Genomic DNA, 21,560 nt, shown 5'->3' with positions numbered 1-21,560 from the left:
GCCCTATGAATAGTACCCATAAACAGTACTCATGAACAGTAATTGTGAGTAGTACTCATGAATTAAAATAAAAATAAAAACCCTAGAATCCTTAAAAAACTTAAAAACCCTAGAAATAAATCCCAAAACTAAAATTATAATATACATCCTTTGAAACTGAATTAAAATTTAAAATAAGAATAATTTTTCCTTTCATCATTCTCCCCTGGTTGGAAACTCGTCCTCAAGTTTTAAGTGTGCTAAGATGATCAGCATCTAAACCACCTACTTCAACCTTCTTTTTCTTTATCGGCTCAAATAGTAGTCGGCGAAAAAAGAACTTCTCAAGAAATGAATCCTTATATGCATTTTGGTGAATCAATGCAAATTTATCAAGTATGGTTATCTATAAACTCCTATTAGAAATCGTGTAGGCAACTTCAAATCCAATTTTCTATCCTCTGAAGGCTTTCTTCACATCTATTTCATTACTCTCTAAAACCAGGGCCACAGTTCACGGTTTATCAGTTGACCACACTTCCACTGTGCTACTCTGAATCCAATGCCCTAAATTTCATAAATGCTCTATCTCTTTGATGTTAATGAGATCTTCAATGGCCATGATTTGGATCAGTCCTCCTGCTGCCTTCTCTCTAGATTCTTAACCCTCTTCCAAAATCTCTTCAACATCATATTGATCCTTATCATAGATCAGATCTCGTTGTATATATCGAGATTGGTGGTGAATCTCAATTTATAACTAGCTGATTTTCGATGCAATGTATATCAAAATCAAGAATCTCATCCTTCAAATAAAAAACCCTAAAGTGATGTTTCCTATGTCTAGGCCTTTTGTCACTATCCTCGTCACTATCCTCGTCACTCAACTCTCCACGCAAAGCACAAAAGTGAAAAGGCTTGTACTCGAGATCCTCCATCACTGCCTTGCACATTATTAAGGCTCGTGAATTGTTGCGTCAGCTATTGAACTTGCCTTTTAAGTTCATCAATTCCCTCATCTCTAAGATCATAGATAAGGTCGCTGCCATGGGGTCCCCGAATTCATAAACGCAAGTCAAATAATCAACAAAAAAACTCTTGAAATCAACAAGATTTAGGTTGTTTTGGCAAAATTTTAGCTAAAATTAGCAAACCCCCCCAAGATCCCATTGTAACTTCCCCGCTTTGTTGTTGATCCAAGGCACCAAAAATCGACACTACAGAACTGTCCGTACAGTGCTACAATACCTTTCGTGCATATCGTGGGCTCTAATACCAATTTAAGGCAGGAAAATTTGGGGGAGCAGTAAAATCAACAAGAAGCAAAGCCAAACACAAGCATAATTCAAAGGAATCTAAGATTTCTTCTCCATACTCCAAGCTAGGGTTCCACAAGCCTAACCTTTTCAATTTGATGTAGGAAAATTTGTCGGAATGGTAAAATTAGCAACAAACAAAGCTAAACACAAGCATAATTCAAAGAAACCTAAGGTTTCTTCTCCATAACCTAAACTAGGGTTCCAAACGACTAACATTTTCTCTATTTCAATTTCTAAAAATCATGTGGAATTACCCCCTCAACGCCCCAATAACCTCTTATATATTTAATGTTTCAAGCACAAAAACTGTCCAAACAACTAATAAATTGACCCATATATCCTAACTTAAATTTAAAATTTGTATGACAATTGCCCCTATGAATTATACCTATGAAAAATACTCATAAACAGTAATTGTGAATAGTACTCATGAAGTAAAAATACATAAAAACCTTAGAATCCCTAAAAAACTAAAAAAACACAAACTAAAACAATGATATACACCCTTTGAAATTGAATAAAAATTAAAAATGCAAATACTTTTTCCCTCCATTAGATTTCACACCATCAATACCCCATTAAACCCTCGATTTTTCCAATTGACCTCATTGTCCATAAGTCTTAAATAAATCTCCAATGAGTCATTTAACATGCCAAAATTTTCCATCTTAAACTTTGAAAACTCAAGAAGAATCAAAGTGAGAGGAGCATGCCCTTCATGGTATTTTTTAAATCCTCACTTTGTTTATTACTCAAAAATAAAAAATCCACATAGCTCATCCAATCGAATTGTGCCATTGTGTAAAAATCACATGGTTTCAACCAATGATATGATGCCATTAAAAAAGGTTGGTTAATCAAGGTTTCCAACTAAATTACAAGGCCTACCATTAACCCTAGGCACATGGGATCAATGGCATATATGTGGCAATTTAAGCATGTGACTAATACTATCCACTTAAAACAATTGTTTGTTTCAAACTATATAAAACACCATTTAAAACAATTAAACATATACCACAATCAACATCCGAAAACTCTCAGGCATCAGTGGATTATAGGTGCACCCCTAGGGACATGGACATACTCATATATAGTAGTCCACTCAAGGCACATGTGCACTATCTCTTCTAAATTGAATCATAACACATCAGAAGAGTGGCTTCCCGTGCAACTGTGAGCGGACATGCCACAGTGTGGTCTTTTGTCAGGGTTTCAACTCATGTCCCTTGAGTCATGACCATTCTATATAGGGCCATTACTCTTAATATATTCGGTTCTAATTTTTTTTTTTGTTCTCCAAGCCTTGGCCTAATCACCATCCCATGAGGCATGTTCTCTTAACGTATCCTTGACTGAAGGTGACCCTCACGCCTCTAAAAGCGGTGTCTCTCTCACCCGTATGAACTCATTGCCGCATGTACCCGGGGTATATGATTCTAGGCCCTAGTGCACCAAGCACCTAGAATCATGTTCTCTCACTCACTCTCATTGAGTACGAGAATCTTGGTTTTAAGGCCTTGAAAGGCCATAACTCCAACAGTCCCAACTTCCTTGAGATGAAAACACATTGGTTTTCTCAAATTGGTAGTTATGATCCAAAAATATAAATTGGAGGATCCCATCAACAAAGAAGACACATAGGATTTAATATAAATGTGCAATATGTGCATATCTTATTATGTGATTGTTTGGAAGTTCAAGAAAGAACATTCTATTGCCTATCCAAGTTTTAACCCAAGTACCTTGTCTCCTCCTGCCACCCTTTGAAAACCTATTATCTCCAAATCTAAAATCTCATTTTACAGCATTCTCTACAACAGCAAAAATCTAATTAAGTGTTCTGTTTTTTAACAGCGTGATCTTACCATCTGAAGCTATTTGTTTTTTCACTAAGCAAAGAGACTAGCAGGTAAGAAAGGAGAAAAAGAAAAAAAAAATCACTGTTTCTAATGAGCCTCAAAGCTATAAAAATGTCAGTAGAAGCTAAAACAAATCACTAGAAGTTAAAAAAATTACTTTCTAGTGAGCCTAAATATAACCCTTTCAATGATTTGTTCCTTTGCTGGCAAAGATTGCTGACAACAGGGATTTCAATAGTCTTGGTCAATCATCTTCCAGTATAGAAATTTAGGCACTCATTAGAAACAATGAACATAAAGATTTTTTATCCTGTAAAAATTGCAAAGGAAATGTTAGTTTCATCTTTTTGCGCAAGTTGTTACACATTTATTCCAATGTAAATCTGAATCCGGCCATAACATGACAAAAACAAATTTCTTTGTTCATTCTAACATAAAAAGTGTATCCATCCCCATAAACATGAGGAATATTTGAGACTTTATTGCAACCAGATTAAATTTAGTCCAAGCTAATAAAAAATGAAATGAAGAAATACCTTCCAGTATATATAAAGCAATATGACCCTTCTAGCATAGAGAATTTCAATTTCGGCCCGTACGACATGATCTAAGAACAAAATGTACACAAGTCATTATTCAGCAGAACATATTCAGATTATAAAGTGTACAAAGTTAGTTCATACCGCACTCATCACAGGTTTGTAAGCTCCCTCTGTTATGTATGCTAAGGTAGTGCCACTATCGATTATTGTTCCTTGTCCATCTCCACTACCAAACACATTTGAAGGTAGGTCGAGTACACTTCCACCAACATCTATCGCTTTCAAATTTACATTGTAATGAGGCCTAAGATAAAAGTAGATCCATCAATTTAACATAACTCAATTCAAGCAAAGAAAATGAAAAACCTCAATCAAAACAACCACCACTTGAGAGAATGACAATTCTGAACAACTCATGAATTTTAAAGAAATGCAGCATAAAGAGATGACAATCATCAAAAACAGATTAATTGCTACCAATAAGACATATAGCATTATGTGGTCAATCAATCCAGGTGAACTTGAGAAGTGCAAGTTGAGAAGTCAATCAATCCATACAGCATTACGTAGTCAATCAATCCAGCATCACAATCTCAAGTAAATCTAGCATGTACACAAAAACACAATCTGTATAATCAGTTACAAATCATCTTGAAAAGTGCATGCGAGATACTTTGGAGGAATTACTTAAATCATGTTGTGCGGTGCATATCATGGAGTTTATATTTTTCTTCATCAGTAATTACATGACAAATATCTCAAAACAAATTGCACGTATGTATCCTATTCATTTACCAGAGTTTATGTACATTAAACTCTATAGATAAACTTTTAATCACTTAAAAATTCACTATAAGGCCCCTCTTAAACAGCCCTTCTCTCGCCAAAATGTCCTATTCCAAATTGGGTTCCCTAGAGAATGCACCATGCCTCACAATGAGTGAATCAATTTCATCAAACACATTTCAAAGATCCCATGGGCGAGTTTCTGCTAGGAAACCCAGCCTACAACGTTAGTTGTGACCCCTTATATGATAAGCTTCAGCAGACAATGCTGCATGTTTATTAATCCATGCAAAAGGGACCATGCCTCCGCCCAGTTTGCATCACTAAGAAACCAGTCCCTAGTATATCATCGAAACTTTATGCCAGTGATCCCACAAAATTCATCCCACCCATGCAGGTACAGGGTTGCCCATTGAACTACTCTCAAAATTCAACTTGACAAAACCCTGTGAAGAGAGTCCATTTGCATCGTCTCATCAACTTTGGTAACCTATCATTTGCAATTTCTTTCACTAGAGTCTCAAATACCAAACAGAATATCGTCAAAACCCTTTCTAGATCTAGCCAATCTATGTTGTGTTCTAACCTTTTATGATCTCTATGAGCTCCAAAACTTCTCTTGCTAAAGCATCTATTGTTCTATTCCAACCAAAGTAGTCATGGAACTGCTATGATTGTCAGTCTCCACAAGATAATGCCCTTCTTTGGCAGCAGAGGGGCCAACCATTGCACCAGTAAAGCATCTACAGAGGCTGATTGTACAATAAAATCAAATAAATTTAACATATATATTTATGTTGCGAAGAGACAATGTATGAACAGATGTCTGATTGTTTCCACATCCCTTAGATGGGCATACCTTGAGCAATAAAATGAATGATAGTCAGCATCCCAACTAAGGTGGCAGCCACATATATGCTTGTGTCCCGTGACGACAAGAAGAACTCCAAACCAGTCTAACAGCAGATACTGGTTTATCTGACTGCAAACTGATTTGATACATTCATCGAAATGTGAATCTTCCTTCAGTGATCAGGACCCAAGATCAGTTCCTCTTCCCTACTCTAGTTTGGTCTTTCTTACAAAGCATCTCAAAACTCCTTTTTTTTTTTTTTGTGGGGTCCCTCAACGCCCTGATATTCCATGAAAGATCTTTTTTTTTTTTTTGTTGATAAAAGTTAACATTGTATTTCTGGGTAAGGAGTGTACAAGAGAGAGGAGGCCAAGTTCACCCCCTAAGGGGTGGGCCGGAAAAATACAGTCAGTGTATCATATACAAGAAGGGCTTATAAGACAGCCGAATGTGAAACTTTTACATGAAGCTTTCAAAAAATAAAAAAAATTGGGAGGCCAAGAGAAGCCAGGTGAAGTGCTATGGAAGTGAGCTGCATCAAAGATCTTGTGCAAAACAGGAGACGACCCCGGCTTGATCTTGTGATTGCCTATTAGCTCCTTCTTTCGCCAAGCGATCCGCGAAGTCGTTGGACGTCCTCCAAGTATGCCGCCATAAGACGTCCATATCCCTGCAAAGATAATCAATTTCATCAAATGTAGTGGTTAGGTACCATGGCCGAGTGGAGGCCCTACTAGCCCAAGAGAGAACATTCTTTGAATCTCCTTCAATGATGAGGTGTAATCCCCAAGAGTGATTAAACTTTTTCAGTCCTTGAAGGAGGGCCAGGGCTTCAGTAATGTGTGCTCCCATGATGCAAAGGTGCTCCAAGTAAGAAAGAAGAACATTGCCTAGGTGGTCTCTGAAAACCCCCCAACCCCTGCCGGCCCGGGATTCCCTAAGGAGCAACCATCAAAATTAAGTTTGATGGTTCCTGCTTAGGGTGGTTGCCAAAAATTGGATCTTTGTGGCTATCGCGGACAGTGGAAGAGAATATTCTTCCATTGGGGGAGGAACTGGGTCCTTTGTAGCCCCGAGAAGGTCTTGTGATTTGAGGCCCAAACGGTAACCAAGGATATTACCTTGTACAGGAGAGTTGAATCCTGAAGTTTTGCACCTCGGAAAATACAGTTGTTTCTTTCCACCCAAATGGTCCACAGGGTTGCCGTTACTGCTGCCTTCCAAAGGGCTCTACCAGCCTTTGGCCAAGGGGTGTGGAGCTCGTAGGAGATGAGCACTTTTACCATGGGTGGAGTGACCCATTCGATACCAAATAGTAGCAAAATGTTCCCCCAAAGTTCAAAGGAGAAATCACAGCGTAGGAAAAGGTGAGGGTTTGATTCCTCATCTTTTAGGCATAAAGCACATCTGTTAGGGATAGGAATCTCTTTCTTTTGGAGGCAATCAACAGTGAGGGCTTTGTGAGAGTAGGTAAGCCAGTTGAAGATTTGGACCTTGTGAGGAGCAAAAATGGACCACGCTTTCGAGACTGCCGAGATGGGGTTGGCAGGAAAAGTGGGGGGCTGCGAGAGGGTTTTGTAAAAAAAGGCCACCAAGAATTCTCTTGAAGGAGTGGGTGTCCAAACCAAAACATCTCTCCCTTGGTTAGGAATGAAGTGGGAATGAAGGCCAATTAAGAGAACTTGAAAATTGTTAAACTCTTCATCGGTTAGGTTTCTCCGAAAAAAAGGATTCCATACTCTATGTTCTCCTGTAAGAATCAATTCCTCAGGCACAGTAGCTTCTTGATTAAGAGCCAACGAGTAGAGATCTGGGAAAGCCTCCCGCAGTGGTGAGGAGCCTAGCCATATATCTGACCAGAAGCTCACCCAGGAGCCCTCTCTCGGATGAAATATAATGAGTTTTTTGAAATGTGGCAAGACCAAGGAGAAAGATTTTCAAGCTCTTGAGGTATTAGGTCTGTGGGACCTCTCCGGTACCCAACCTCCTTCAGGTATCCTATATTTGTTTCTCAAGACCTGAGCCCATAGGAAATCAGGCTGAGACGCCAGTCGCCACAACCACTTGCCTAAGAGGGTGAGGTTATGCTTTCTGAGGACCCTGATACCTAGACCACCCTGGTTTTTAGGAAGGCAAATGTTGTCCCAAGCAACCAGATGGAATTTAGTCTTCTGAGCCTGCCCTGACCATAAGAAATTACGCATGAACCAATAGGTGTGGTCTGGATATAAATGATGTGTGGTCTGGTGAACCAATAGGTGCCTGACTTTTTGTTTCTAGTCAGAGCATCAACTTTTGCCATGGATGATATTGCAAGTTAAACTCTCGAAGTTTGTATTGCCTAGACTATCATTTAGTTCGCTTGCTACTTCTCAAATTGCCTCCATTCTTGACCCTTTTGATGCATTAGCTCTAAAGGCATCCAAAATGTTATCCATTTTGGCACCATATGGAAATTCATTGCATGGATCATATCTCCCATATATTTCTCTGGTCTGAGAGAAATTCTGTATCCTTCAGCAGAGTCTATGAAGGCTCCATTATAATGGACCATGCCCCTAGTTGCAATGGTCATCTACATGCGAGTTCTGTTTTTGAGGTGAGGAGCCTAGATCTTCTTTTTCAACCCATGGTATGCACTGTAAGGGTCTGAAGTTAGGACCTTCAACAAATAAAGACAAGAGATTGATAAGTCTCAGCAATGGGACAATTATAAGTATCCAGAGACTCATGAGACCCATTTGGCAACTCCCCTTCTATCTTCAAATTTCCTCACCACGAACTACAGCCCTTTCCCCAGTAAGTCTCATCTTAATAATGTTGGCACTATCAGTTCTCCAGCAAAAGATAAATATAGTCGTCTCTGGAAACATCCATGGGGAAGGCCATAAGTGGATGTTGTAGTATTAACTCCGCAATGAAGTCCATTCTTCATTAGGCTCTTCCAGGGCTTCCTTCCTCAACCTTCTATAATCCATCTTAAACATTTCATTGACAAAACTCCTGCTCATCCATACTTGCCATTGTATAATTTCTCCTTGGTTGTTGGAAGGTAGCCCACTCAAACAACAGCACCCCATTGTGGGTAATACCCATGCTTGATGTTGTCTGCTCTCATTTCTCATATCACATTGCCCTGACTCGCCAATTGGGGAAACGATCTACACCAGGGACAAACTCATGCTATGGCCTCCTCTTCTTTTTCCTTCTGTGTAGTCCTACTATTTCTTCTTTCAGGACTCTACCCAGTTTCAACCATCCTCTCCGTCAAGCTCATTTGGCCCTTGCATTGAGCTTCTCTACTCCCTTTTGCTGTTAGGACACAACCTGATGGGTTTCTCTTCTTGCCAAACAGACACCGTGAAAACACAAGTCTCCAACGAAGGTTTATATGGCTAGGCTAAAAGCAATACTGAAGGGAAAATCCAAGACAAAAAGGAAAGCATGCCAATCATAAGAAATCAAACACAGATTGCAACATACAGTATATGTGGGGACCACTAACTGAAGGACTATATTTGGGCTACTTTTATCTCGACAAGCTTTTCTTCTAACAACCACTTCTTGAGGAAAATAATGAATAGGACCATATTATGAAACTAATTACATCCGAAAAATCCATTTCCTCCTATTCATTTCGGAAAAACTAATTATTGCAATAAGCCATCATAAACAACAAAAGAAAAACCACTTCTACAATGTCAGCTCTCACATAATAATTTGAAGGAACTGTATGGATATCCATAAACTGACTTTCACAACCACACTTCATCATCATCATCATCATCATCATCATAATTTTTTCTTAATTGATTGAGGTCGGCTACATGACTCCCAGACCGCCATTCTGCTCTATTAGGGGTTATACCCTCAGTGAAGTCATAAGTCCCCATACCTTTTCTTCCTACTTCCAAACATGCCCTTTTTCAGCCTACCCCTTACCCTTTTTGAGACTTCCACTTGAACCAACTCGCACCTCTTAACAGATGTTGTACTGAGTTTACCACACATGGCCAGACCACCTAAGTCAACTCTCTCTCATCTTAACGCCTATCGGTGCCAAACCTAAATTTTTCCCAATGAATTCATTTCGAATTTTATCTCTTCTTGTCTTGCCACTCATCCATCTCAACATCCTCATCTCCACTACACTCATTCTCTGGACATATTGTTTTTTTTGTCCACCAACATGCCGCCCGTTGAGCAAAGCTGATGTTACAGTTGTCCTATAGAACTTGTTCTTCAGCTTCATTGGTATGCAACTGTCACACAAAATTCCGATTGCACATCTCCACTTCGCCCACCGAGCACTAATTCCATGTGCAACATCTTTCTCGATCTCTCCATTTTTTAAGATTGTTGCCCAAGATATCAAAAGTGCGGTCTTTTTGCTATTTCATGCGCCGTCAATCTTAACTACTTCCTCGTCTCTACTCCTATTATGACTAAATTTGCATTTGATATACTTTGTCTTAGTCCGGTTAATTTTAAAACCTTTAGATTCTAGAGCATCCCTCCAAAGTTCTAACTTTGTATTGACGCCATTTCGGATCTTATCGATCAAAACTATGTCAAACAACATGCACCACGGTACCTCATCTTGTAGGTGCCTAGTTAAGTCGTCCATAACTAAGAAAAAGAGTATGGGTTCAATGCTGACCCATAATGTAGACCTATTTTCACTGAAACTCACTCGTCTCTCCACTAGTTAGCGCTCCATCATACATATCTCCCACCAAGTTGATGTAGTGTTTGAAAACTCTTTTCTTTTCCAATACCCGCCAATTCAAATCTTGAGATACTCTATCATAAGTTTTCTCTATATCGATAAAGACCATGTGGAGGTCTTTTCCCTTCATCGTAAACTTCTCAATCAATTGCCTAAGTCGAAAAATAGCATCGGTTGTTGACCTACTTAGCATAGAACCAAATTGGTTTTCAGATATACTTGTTTCTTGCCTTAGTCGTTGCTCAATCACTCTCTCCCAGAGGTTCATAGTATGGCTCATATGCTTGATCCCTCGATAGTTCGCACAATTTTGTATGTCTCCTTTGTTCTTGAAAATAGGTACCATAGCACTTTCCTCCATTCGTCTGGTATTTTCTTTGTTCTCGACACCTTGTTTCACAGCTTTGTATGCTTGTCAATGCCAATCTCCCTCATACACTTCCAAAGTTCTATCGGGATGCCATCTGGTCCTAAAGCCTTTCCTATCTTCATCCTTTTCAAAGCTTCTTTCACTTCCAATATCCTAATCCTACGAATGTATCTATAACCTCTACCCTCATTTATGCCAACGGTTCGTTGTTCCTTCTACCACTATGTTACCATTGTATTTGTCATTTAATAATTTTTTAAAATAAACTCTCCACCTTTCGTTGACATCTTCATCCTTCACCAAGACCCTTTGATCCTCACTCTTAATGTATTTAATATGTTCTAGATCCCTACACTTCTTCTCTCTCATTTTTGCTAATTTGAAGACATCTTTGTCACCTATTTTTATTCTCAGTTTACTGTATAAATTATCATATGCCTTAAATTTAACCTTACTTACCATTTGTTTAGTATTTTTCTTAGCAGTTTTATATTCTTTTAAGTTTTGATCATTTCTATTATTATGCCAAGTTTTATAACATGATCATTTTTCGCTAATGGCCTTCTGAATCTCATCACTCCACCACCAAGAGTCCTCATCAGAATCTCTTTTCCCTCTAGATTCTTCTAAAACTTCTTCGGCCACTTTCTTAATACAGTCAACCATCTCATTCCACATAACATAGACCTCAGGTTCAAAGTTTCATTTTTCTTTTTTAACTAATTTATCCCTAAATAAGTCGATTTTTTCATTTTTAAAATTCCACCACCTAGTTCTTGAACACCCATTACTTTCACCCCTTCTCTTCCAATGTCTTTATGCAAACATCCATAACTACGAGCTTATGTTGGGTAGTCAAACTCTCTCGTGGGACAACTTTGCAGTCTTTACATGATGGTCGATCTACCTTCTGAACTAGAAAGAAGTCAATCTGGCTTTTATGTGATCTACTTTTATAGGTTATTAAATATTCATCTTGCTTTTTAAAGTATGTTTTTGCTATTGCTAGGTCGTATGCCATAGCAAAATCTAGAACAACCTCACCCATCTCATTTCTTTCTCCAAACCCATATCTCCCATGTACCCCTTCATATCTTCTACTATCCTTCTTTACGTGACCATTTAAGTCCCCTCCTAAAAAGGTCCTCTCTTCATTTGGTATGTCTTGAACTATTCTATCCATGTCCTCCCAAAATTATCTCTTAATTTATCCTCTAATCCTATTTCTGGTGAATAAGCACTAATTATGTTAATTATCTCTTCCCCTAACACACGTTCAATTAATAGGAGCCTATCACCTATTCTTTTGACATTAACTACTTTGTCTTTTAAATAATTTGTTTACTATTATGCCTATGCCATTTCTATTATATTTCTTTCATGTATACCAAAGTTTATATCTATCTATTTCTTTAACTTTTTCTCGTTTCCATTTAGTTTCCTGTAGGCAGGCTATGCTTACTCTCCTTCGTCTCATTATATCCACTAACTTTATACTCTTACCTGTAAGCGTTCCTACACTCCATGTGGCTAGACAAATCCTATTCTCTTGGACTAGCTTCTTTACCCACGTTCGTCAAGAATGTCGCGTGAACCCTTGCATATTTTCACACCAACTGAGCAGCATTGCGACGCGTTGCTTCTGGGGAATGCCCTAGCTAACCCTTGCTCATTTCACATTGTACCCAAGTTTCGGTACAGCGCGTCGCTTCTGGGCGCCCCAACTAACCCGTGCTCATTTCTCACTATACCTGAGTTTCGGAAGAACACATCGCTTCTGGGGAACGCCCTAACATAATCAAATAATGTAGGTTCAAGATTCATGATAAGTTTTGAAAAAATTTTAAGTTAGCTACCCACCTATCACAACCCAGCCCCTTTACTCGGGCATGGGACAGGTTAAGGGAAGGAAACTTTAAGGTCCTCACCCTTCTTAGACCATTTCACAACCACTTGCTTTAAGAAAAATCTCTATTAATGACTGTCAATCACAAGAGCATACAGAATCAAAAAATACTACACCTTACCATTGCGTCGGAGTAGTAGCCCTCAAAGAGGTAACAGACTCTTACAATAGATGACACAAACTTTCTCTAATGGAAAAGTCAAGTTATGGTTGTCGTATGCAACCAACATTTCCTCTGCCGTTCTGATAGACAGAACTAACCTACCTGGTTTACCGGCGAATTCGACTCTACTGCAACTGCATCCAGCAAGATAATACCTCATAGGAATCCAACCCCGCATAAAAAGAACTTTTTCAAGATCTTCTGCTCATCTGCCACAGACCAAATCTTGAATTTTTACATGAACAAGGAGGTTTAGGACATCCCACTCTCAAGACTCAAAAGCTTGAATACTGCAACAACACCCAGAGCTTCAACAAAACGTAAAATACCCAGCATGATGACAAATTATGTGCATGATGCAGCAGCAGTTAGAGCTCATTCATTCTCTACAAGACTTCAAGTCTCTTCTTTCTTGTCAGCCTCAGGTATGCCTTTTTTATAATGATTGGAAGATTGATTATGGTGGATCCATTCACAAGCAATTTCTTAGTATCAAATGTTCCAAACTGTTTGACTCTTCAAAGCAATTTTTCAGATACGAACATTTGGTTCATCATTACACATTCATTTTAGTGGTTAAAAAACTGTATTTATTTGCCTCATTCCTTTTTGGTACCTGGAATGGCGCCTCAGTGTCTGTAGACCAGCTTATGGATCATAATGGTAATACTACTTTCTCTATTAATATTTGTTCTGTTCAATATGGTGTCAACACTTGAGTGGGATGACAGTAGAGAGGTTGAAATGCGTTCTCAAGATTGAGTACTTCTTTCCTCAGCAAATATACAAGTACAAATTCCATAGAGGTTGCACCTATCCCTCAATAACTAGAACTTCCTTGTTATTACAAGTTCCTTCAGTTAATCAAAATTACAATAATGAACTTTCCAAAGACTTGAATTCACTTCGTGAGATAAAAAATATGAAGTCCGTAAATATTTTAAGGTATAGCGTATCCACATTTTTTAGACAACTTGTGCTGAATTCAAAATTTTATGCTAATATTCAAGGGACCATTATTGGTTAAAAAGTTTTCAAGAACATGATTAGTCAGGGGGTATTATTCATCAATATTTCATGTCACCAAGTTCATTTAAAATATAACTGCTTGGAGACATAGCAAGAGTAAAACAAAACCCAGAAAGCCCAAAAGGAATGGAGGACCCCCCAATTAATCAAAGCATCTCCTGTTGCCTCCCAAACTAACACAACATTAAGCTCTTTCTTATCTTCTTTTCTTCTCCTATTGCATTAACAGCCCTATCATGGCGATAACATAAGATTATATCAACTACCCAAGAGAGAAGCACTATTTAACATTTTACACATATGCAATCATTCCAAGTAATAATCATGTGCCGTCTGATGGGTGTTTTGAAATTAAATCAAATTGCATGGATGAGATGCTAAGTCGTTCATCTTTCGAGGGTATTTTCATAAATTTCCCATACAAATTTAATGAACTTTCGTCACCCACAGGAAATAATCGGTGCCTTCTCTCTACATGTAAAATGATATCAGGAATTTTTCAGCAATACCACCCTATTGAGATCAAAATTACAGTGGTAAAATGAAGATAAAAACCTACAAAGAATGGGGAAAAAAAAACGTATATCCAAGCAAACTATGAAAGTCAAAATTGATCATGGAATCAGTAATTCTCACAGAAGAATTTGAAATTTATATATAAAATCATGAAGAAAATGTAAAACTTCATGAGGAAAATGCAAACATACTGATTTGGTACCAAGGGTGTTGTCTTCAAGCTAGGTTGCACAACTTGTCCAATAGAGAATATTCCACCACCATGTATCCCATCCAAGCAGTGAGCAAACATCTTCTTGACCTTCCCAGATGAAGCTAACTGTGAAATCACAGATGAGTTTGCTTGCCCAAAACCAAAAATGCCATCCAGTGCTTGGTCATCTTTGCCAAGCTGTCCAGATTGATGAGCTCCACACCTTTACCAAATTTAAAGAAAAACTTATTTTAAAATATGAAACAAAATTCATTTCTAATATATTGATTTGAATTCAGAAGGAGCAAAACTAGAAATTACCAATAAAGACTAACTCTTGCTGATTAAATGCCAATAAATTAAAGCAAAGTTTGCAATACATTTTCATAAGATGAAGACGAAGCAACAGCAGAAAAACAAAAAATACTTCATTGTAGCTTGGTTTTATTGCGCACCACCTTTTGCTATGACTTAAATAAACATGGTAGTTCCCAAGGCCACCCCATTTCTCCACAGTTATTTCATTCTGAAATAAAGTATTGCTTTAAGCTAAATATTCTTAGACAAACTATTTACAAAATCCAACGCATGCCGAAGATATAATAAGATTGCAGCATAACAAAGTCAACCAAAAAATACTTATATCAAGTGCTAAACATAGAGCTAGATTAAAGTGTATCAAGCATAAGAATGTGCAATCCTATATCCCCTGAAAGCTGAAGACTTGAAGTTTAGTAGCAACCACACCCATTTCCTATCAAAACATATCCTCCTGAAAGTTATTTCATTAAATAATATTGATGGGTCATCAGTAATTATTACTTCCAAGCTACAACAAAGAAAAGCAATACAGCTCACACTTTTTTTTTAACACCTTCAAAAATATAAAATAAAATAAAAAATAAGTTAAAAGTCCTTTTTATCATTATTTCTGTTTTATTAAGTTATTAGGACCTATATGTCCTATTTCCGGTTTGTATGGGCACTATTGTCATTTTGATTATTTCATTAAATAATAAAAAGGGTTGAGAGGTGTGTGAGGCCTAATTTGGATCCTCATATTGCTCTCTTATTCCCTCTCTTTTTTTTCATCTCTCCCTCCCTAAGGCTGTTTCCTAGGGTTTAGTGTGCAGAAACCATGGGTTTTTTGTTTAATATGGTGATATTGTTGTTTGTGTGATTCCTCTTTAAAGATTGAGATAAATAGTGGAATCGTTTCCTAACTTCAAAGTTCATGGGTCATCGTGGATGATCCATTAGAGTTTTTTCTCAAGAAAAAAAAAGCCTAAATTTTTGTGTGTATGGATGCTGCCCAACTACTCAAGGAGTGGCAGCATGGTGATACTCAGATTTGGATAATGTGGTATTGCCCTTCTTTGTTTAAATGTGAGAAAGTGACTATGTTCAAATCTAAATGATAAGCATCTCTCTTCTTCTTTTTTAAGTTGTTTATAACCATCTAATGGCTTCCTTTATATTTTATTTCATACAGTCATGCCCAATGAAATTAAACCCTGAACCTTCAGCCTTCCTGAACAAGAGGGATACAAATTATTTAAATAAAATTAAATGAGTCCAATTATATTGTCTGGGCTCAATCTATTAAACTATCTAATGAAGGAAAATTGATTCGTTAGTAAAATCAGTAAGAAAACAAGCAAAGCCAAACACAAGCATCTATTCGAAGAGGCCTAGAGTTTCTTCTCTATACCCATAACCCAAACTAGGGTTCAAAAGCCTGGAGTTTTTACTCCTCTTTCTGAAAAAACAAGTCACGTGAATAAGCCTTCAGCCCCCCATGTACCACTTTTATATCCTTTTTAATGTTCAAGAGATAATGATTGTCCATACAAATAATAAATCACCTAGGCGCCCAGGCTAACTAGGTGGCCCAATGAAGCACCTTGGTGAGGGCAAATAAAGGCCCTCATCCAACGCAAAAAATGTCAAACCCCCCACCCCCCTCTCCCCCACCCAACACATACAAAAAACAACAAAAAAAAAAAAAGGTGGGGAGGGGGGCATCTTAGTCCCCCCAAAACCCATTCGTGTGAATTTGGAGATTTGAAGAGAGCTTGACATTGACCCAAGTCGCAGGAAATGTACCCCTATATACAGCAGAGAGCTTAACATGGACCCTCATTCATGAGGCAGCTGATATTGCATCGACCCTTGTGCAGACTACAAGATCTCAAGCTCAAACAAAGGGGGAGGGGAAAAGGCCAATGAGAGTAAGAGAAAAGGAGGATGAGGCAAACTCAGAGGAGACGAGGGAAGAAGATAAATATGAGAACGAGGATAACTCTGATGATGGCTTGGCATCATCATCAGATTCAGGGGCATTTGATGCTGGTCATAGAGATGGACCTGTTGTTGCTAGTGATGATGAACTCAACAGTCTCAACTTCAAATTTGAGTTTATCATATTTGTTTTCTCGTTCTAATTATGTTACCTTATGTCATGTCAGTTGTGATTGTACTGGAAAAATAACTTGCGCTAGTTATTGAGATTTTCTATTGTTGCATAATGGATGAATCTTAGACAATTTTCCCTCATTTATGCCAATCATTCAATTTCCCAATTCAAAGTCATGTATGTTCAAGTTTGAGCTGCAACATAATATTACAAGAAAAAACTATGAAACAATGGCTTTTTGAAAAAAAAAAAGAAATAGATGTTATATGCACTCAATCAAGCAGGTCTACTAACCAATCGTACATCCCAATATAATCCTCAAGGCCCTAGAGCAACCCATCTCTACATGTTGCCCAAGTATCTAGGCCCCTGCCTAAGTTGACGCCCAGCCACCTAGGGGGCTGAATCTGCCTTCTTGAACACTGATCCTTATTTAGCTCCCCTTTGAACTTCTGCAAGAGTAGGTTGGACCATGATGGAATGGAAGACAGCAAGCACAATAAAGAGCAGGCTCATCTCCCTCATTTTTAGGATACAGAAAGAAAAGAACAAAAGAATTTACATTAAGGATCAAGCTAAAAGTAGGAAATTGTTAAAGTGATCAGGGAAGCAAGATTAAGTTGGGCAATATCAAAATTTGGCAATGCAAAAACCCCCACATGCACAATTTCTAAGAAATCGACAATCAGGCCACATGTGTAGTGAGGGCCATCAAGCTAAATTTTTAAAGATGCTTACACTAGGTCCAACAAGCTACCATTGGGTCTTCCTGGAAAAGCAATGCCAACATTCTAAATTGCTTTGCGGGCCCAATGAGAATATGGATGAATAAATACCTAAAACAATTTCACAAGAAAGGTGGAAGAAAATATTTATTTCCATTACTAAATTGGATGCAGAATGACTATGTCATATCCAAAATAGCTATCATCATCATCATCATCATCATCATCATCATAGCATTTTCTCAATTATTTGGGGTCGGCTGCTACACAAATCCTGGTCTGCCAATTTGCTCTATTAAAAACCATACCCTTAGTAAGGCCATAAATCCCTATATTTTTTTGGACTACTTCCAACCACATCCTTTTGCGCCTACCATTCGCCCTTTTCAATCCTTCCACTTGAACTAACTCGCACCTCACAGGTGTTGTACTAGGTTGGCGCTAAATTTTTCCGAATGGATTCATTTCGAGTTTTAGCCTTCTTGTCTTGCCACTCATCCATTTCAATATCCTCATTCTGCTACACTCATTCTATGGGTATACTCGTTTTTGTCTACCCAACATTCCTCCCCATAGAGCAAAGCTGGTCTCATAGTTGTCCTATAGAACTTGCCCTTCAGCTTTGTTGGTGTACGGCAATCACATAAAATTCCAGTTGCACATCTCCACTTCGTCCACCCAGCTCTAATTCTGTGTGCGACATCTTCCTCAATCTTTCTATTTTCCTGGATTATTGGCCCAAGATATCGAAAGTGCAGTCGTTTTTGTACTTCTTAGCCGTCAATCTTAACTATTTCCTGGTCTCTACTCCTATCATTACTAAACTTGCATTCCATATACTCTGTCTTAATCCGGTTAATTTTAAAACCTTTGGATTCCAGAGCATCCCTCCAAATTTCTAACTTTGTGTTAACGTTGTTTCAGGTCTCATCGATCAGAACTATGTCATATGCGAACAACATGCACCATGGTACCTCATCCTATAAGTGCCTAGTTAAGTCATCCACAGCTAAAACAAAGAGATGCGGGCTAAATGTTGACTATTGATGTAGACCTATTGTCACGAAAAACTCATTTGTCTCTCTCCACTAGTTAGCACTCCATACATATCTCTCACCAAGTGTCTGGAGACCCCTTTCTTTTCCAACATCCACCAAATCAAATATCGAGGCACTCTATCATAAGCTTTCTCTAGATCAATAAAAACTATATGGAGGTCATTTCCCTTCACCCTAAACTTCTCAATCAGTTGAAGAAATAGGAAAACAAATATTTGAGCATAGCCAATGAGTCCAAGTTTAATTGAACCAACATAAGGGATTAAAGAATGCTCAAGTTTCAAAGTACCCTTAAAATCATCCAAATGGTAGGATGTTTCAGATGTATTTTCCAACCAAGGGCAGTTTCAATCTTGTTGATCCACAATTACCATAATCCAGAACGTATTCAGTGTGGCAGTGAGTCTCGAACAAAATTCCAGCTGACCATAAATTTGGGATTTTTTTTATGAAAAATGGCATTCATTACAGGCTCTTTGACCATTTTACAATTCACATTTAACAGGCAGGGCGTCACTCTATTGTGCATATTACAAAATATCATCGAAACAGGCCCTTAACACTTCACCAGAATTGATAAAAGATGAGAATTCCACCAAAGAAAACATCTTTCTTTTTATAGCAATATATATGAATAAATAACATTCCATTAGCGACTCCATTTCTAATTAAATTGAACATAAGGGAGAAAGGAACATCAAAGAAATTTATAAAGCGAGAGGATCTAACCCAAATACAACACTCGCATTTGCTGGAGTGGTTTGGAAATTGCCAGAGACCCGTTCATACTGTATGTAATCTTGGACATAGAATCCAGAAGTTGTGCTTCCATCTCCATACTCAACCCCATATGGACAAGCCACATCTGGGGTGCAATCTTGAATCGGACCCTGATAAGCAATGGAGCAGAATGGGTCTGCACACGAAATCGGGTTCCCACTGCTAGAACCACTAGGATCATAGAGGGTAAGATGGACCTGCATGTTTTCAATGAGAACCAGTTTTATGAAACTTGCAAAATTCTTAGTTCTCAAACTTGCAGTACATAAAGCAAAGAGAAGAACGATACAAAACAATCAAAGAGTCTCAGAAATAGAAGAGATACGCTGTTATGAAGAAAATGGGCAGTCAAGTAATTATATAATAATGAGGAACACCAGAAAATGTGTAGATGAATGATACTTACTACACCCTTCACGTTTTCCACCAAAGAAGCTAATGGTCATGCTAATAGCAAATCTTGAATTGACAATACTACAATTTAGTATTCACAGGGAACAAAAAAGTAAAACCACCAACAAAGAAATATTTGTAGAAAAGAAAAGGCCAGCAATCCCTCCTACAAGGTCTAAATTACAAATCCCGTGGATCCCTTTTTTCTCTCTTCGATAAAATCGATCGTAAAATTTTCAACAGCAACATAGAGATGAAAATAAGGCTGCATATTCCAATTATAGCAAGTGTGAACATGAAGCAAAAGAATTTGAGCGTACCCCTAGACCACTTTTCTTGGGGCAGCGGGTGCACTGAATGCAATTCACCCATAAAATGTCACTTCCAGTGTCAATCTGCACATAGTAATCCTTTGCTGGGTTCCCAATCTTTATTTGAGCATAATACAACCTAAAATGGCCAAATGATTCAAAAAGTCAGTATCCAAACACCCCAAACTAGAAGAGTGTAAAAAATCAGAAATATTTTCAAGCAACAAAAAAAGTGAAAAATGAATGCCCCAGAATGAGAAACACAAAATAATGAAATCCCAGAAAAGAGAATAAAACACAGAAGATTTCGGAAACAACTTCAAATACTGAAAACCAAAATCCAAACACCCCAAACCATAAAAAATTTGAAATTCTAGGGAGCTAAATAAAAGAGAGATGATTTGAAGAGTAACTTCAAAATAATAAAAGCGATACCCAAAAAAGGAAATATCATAAAGGAGAGAGTAAATGAACTGCATAATTAACTACCCCCAAAAAATGAACAGCATAATTAATATAGCATGCCCAATCCTTTGGCTTCATGCCCAATCCTCAGAAACCAAACATGGAAAACGAATAAACCATGATGAAGTAAAAAGATAGGAAGTGAGAGGGGGGAGCGACAGAGCGAGATACCCTGTATTAGTGGGATCACCATCTCCACCCAAGTGTACATCAATTGCAGAGAGGATGCGGCCATGGCGCCTAGCATCGTGAGATTTCAATTCCGTAAGGTTCTTTCCAAGCCCCTTAAACTTGTGTTGAACCCTGAGAACACCAGGAGAGCACGACCCACCCCGAAAGAAAAGCACAACAAAGAGAACCGCACAAACCTGCCCACGTTGAACCAGATCCATGGAGGCCGAATGAACCAGAGCCCAATTCCTCAACAAAAAAAATATATATATATATATATATATATATATAGAGAGAGAGAGAGAGAGAGAGAGAAATAGAAGAGGGGAACAAGCCAAGAACCCAAACCCAATGTCCCCAAACCTGAAGCAGAAAAAAGGACGGGGAGAGAAAGAAAATGGAGAAAACACGAACCCAACTTTTTCAAAAACAGGATATAGAGATGAGGTGGAAAGAAAAACTGAGGACCAATACTTCCAAGGAAAAACAAACAAAGGGCAAAAGGATGAGGGAGAGACAGATAATGGGCCAAACAAAAACCCAACTTTTCAAATGAGAAAACAGATACAGAAGAAGAAGAGGAGAGAGAAAGAAGAGAGAAAATTAATGGAAATTGGGGGTGGAGGGTGATGTGGGGCAGAGAAAATGCGACCCCAAGCGAACAGGGGAGGGGCCTTTTCTCTGCCTTGGGAGTTTGGAAGAAAGAGAGGGAATTCACCAGAACAAAGAAGTCTCTTTGATTTTTTAGTAAATAACTTCCATTTGTGTTCTGTAAAAACAAAAACAAAAAAAATTCTCTTTTTCCTGATTATTAATTGATCCTTCGTTTTGTCGTTGGCTTTTGGGTGTTGTGTTTGTCACGGAAGTTGCCTCGTTTCCACCTTTTCAACGCCTCACAAATGTATAGTCAAAGTTAAGAGAGAGAAAGCAAAAAGTTTAGAGAGAGAAGAGACCAGACAAGAAGTCAGGCTTAGAGAGAGAAGTCGGGCTTAGA

At 38.2% G+C, this 21,560-nt stretch overlaps 1 protein-coding gene across 6 annotated transcripts in view; it reads right to left on the bottom strand.

Annotated features, from left to right (window-relative positions):
• LOC18437206 (aspartic proteinase 36) overlaps positions 1-21,351 on the bottom strand; it is a 29,071-nt gene extending 7,720 nt beyond the window's left edge. For 2 of the 6 annotated variants that reach the window (XR_016058317.1, XR_016058316.1), the window contains exons 1-6: positions 20,567-21,285; positions 19,940-20,069; positions 19,176-19,423; positions 14,257-14,470; positions 3,844-4,006; positions 3,697-3,767 (exon numbers count right to left, since the gene is read on the bottom strand). Coding sequence is in view for 2 of the 6 variants with exons in the window: in XM_006847422.4 (XP_006847485.1) it covers positions 3,697-3,767; positions 3,844-4,006; positions 14,246-14,470; positions 19,176-19,423; positions 19,940-20,069; positions 20,567-20,787 (1,058 nt within the window). In the remaining 4 variants the exon portion in view is untranslated. Of the gene's footprint in view, positions 1-3,696; positions 3,768-3,843; positions 4,007-14,245; positions 14,471-19,175; positions 19,424-19,939; positions 20,070-20,566 lie in introns of all 6 variants that reach the window. The other 4 variants (XM_006847422.4, XM_020669046.2, XR_016058315.1 and 1 more) reach the window with 4 other exon arrangements.
• Positions 21,352-21,560: the final 209 nt, after the last annotated feature.

Source organism: Amborella trichopoda, chromosome 6 (assembly GCF_054954075.1).
Source record: "Amborella trichopoda isolate Santa Cruz 75 chromosome 6, AtrichopodaSantaCruz75HAP2 v2.0, whole genome shotgun sequence".
In the NCBI taxonomy this organism is placed as follows: Eukaryota; Viridiplantae; Streptophyta; class Magnoliopsida; order Amborellales; family Amborellaceae; genus Amborella; species Amborella trichopoda.
The sequence above is the reverse complement of the archived record's forward strand: the minus strand, read 5'-3'. Positions and strand labels throughout refer to the sequence as shown.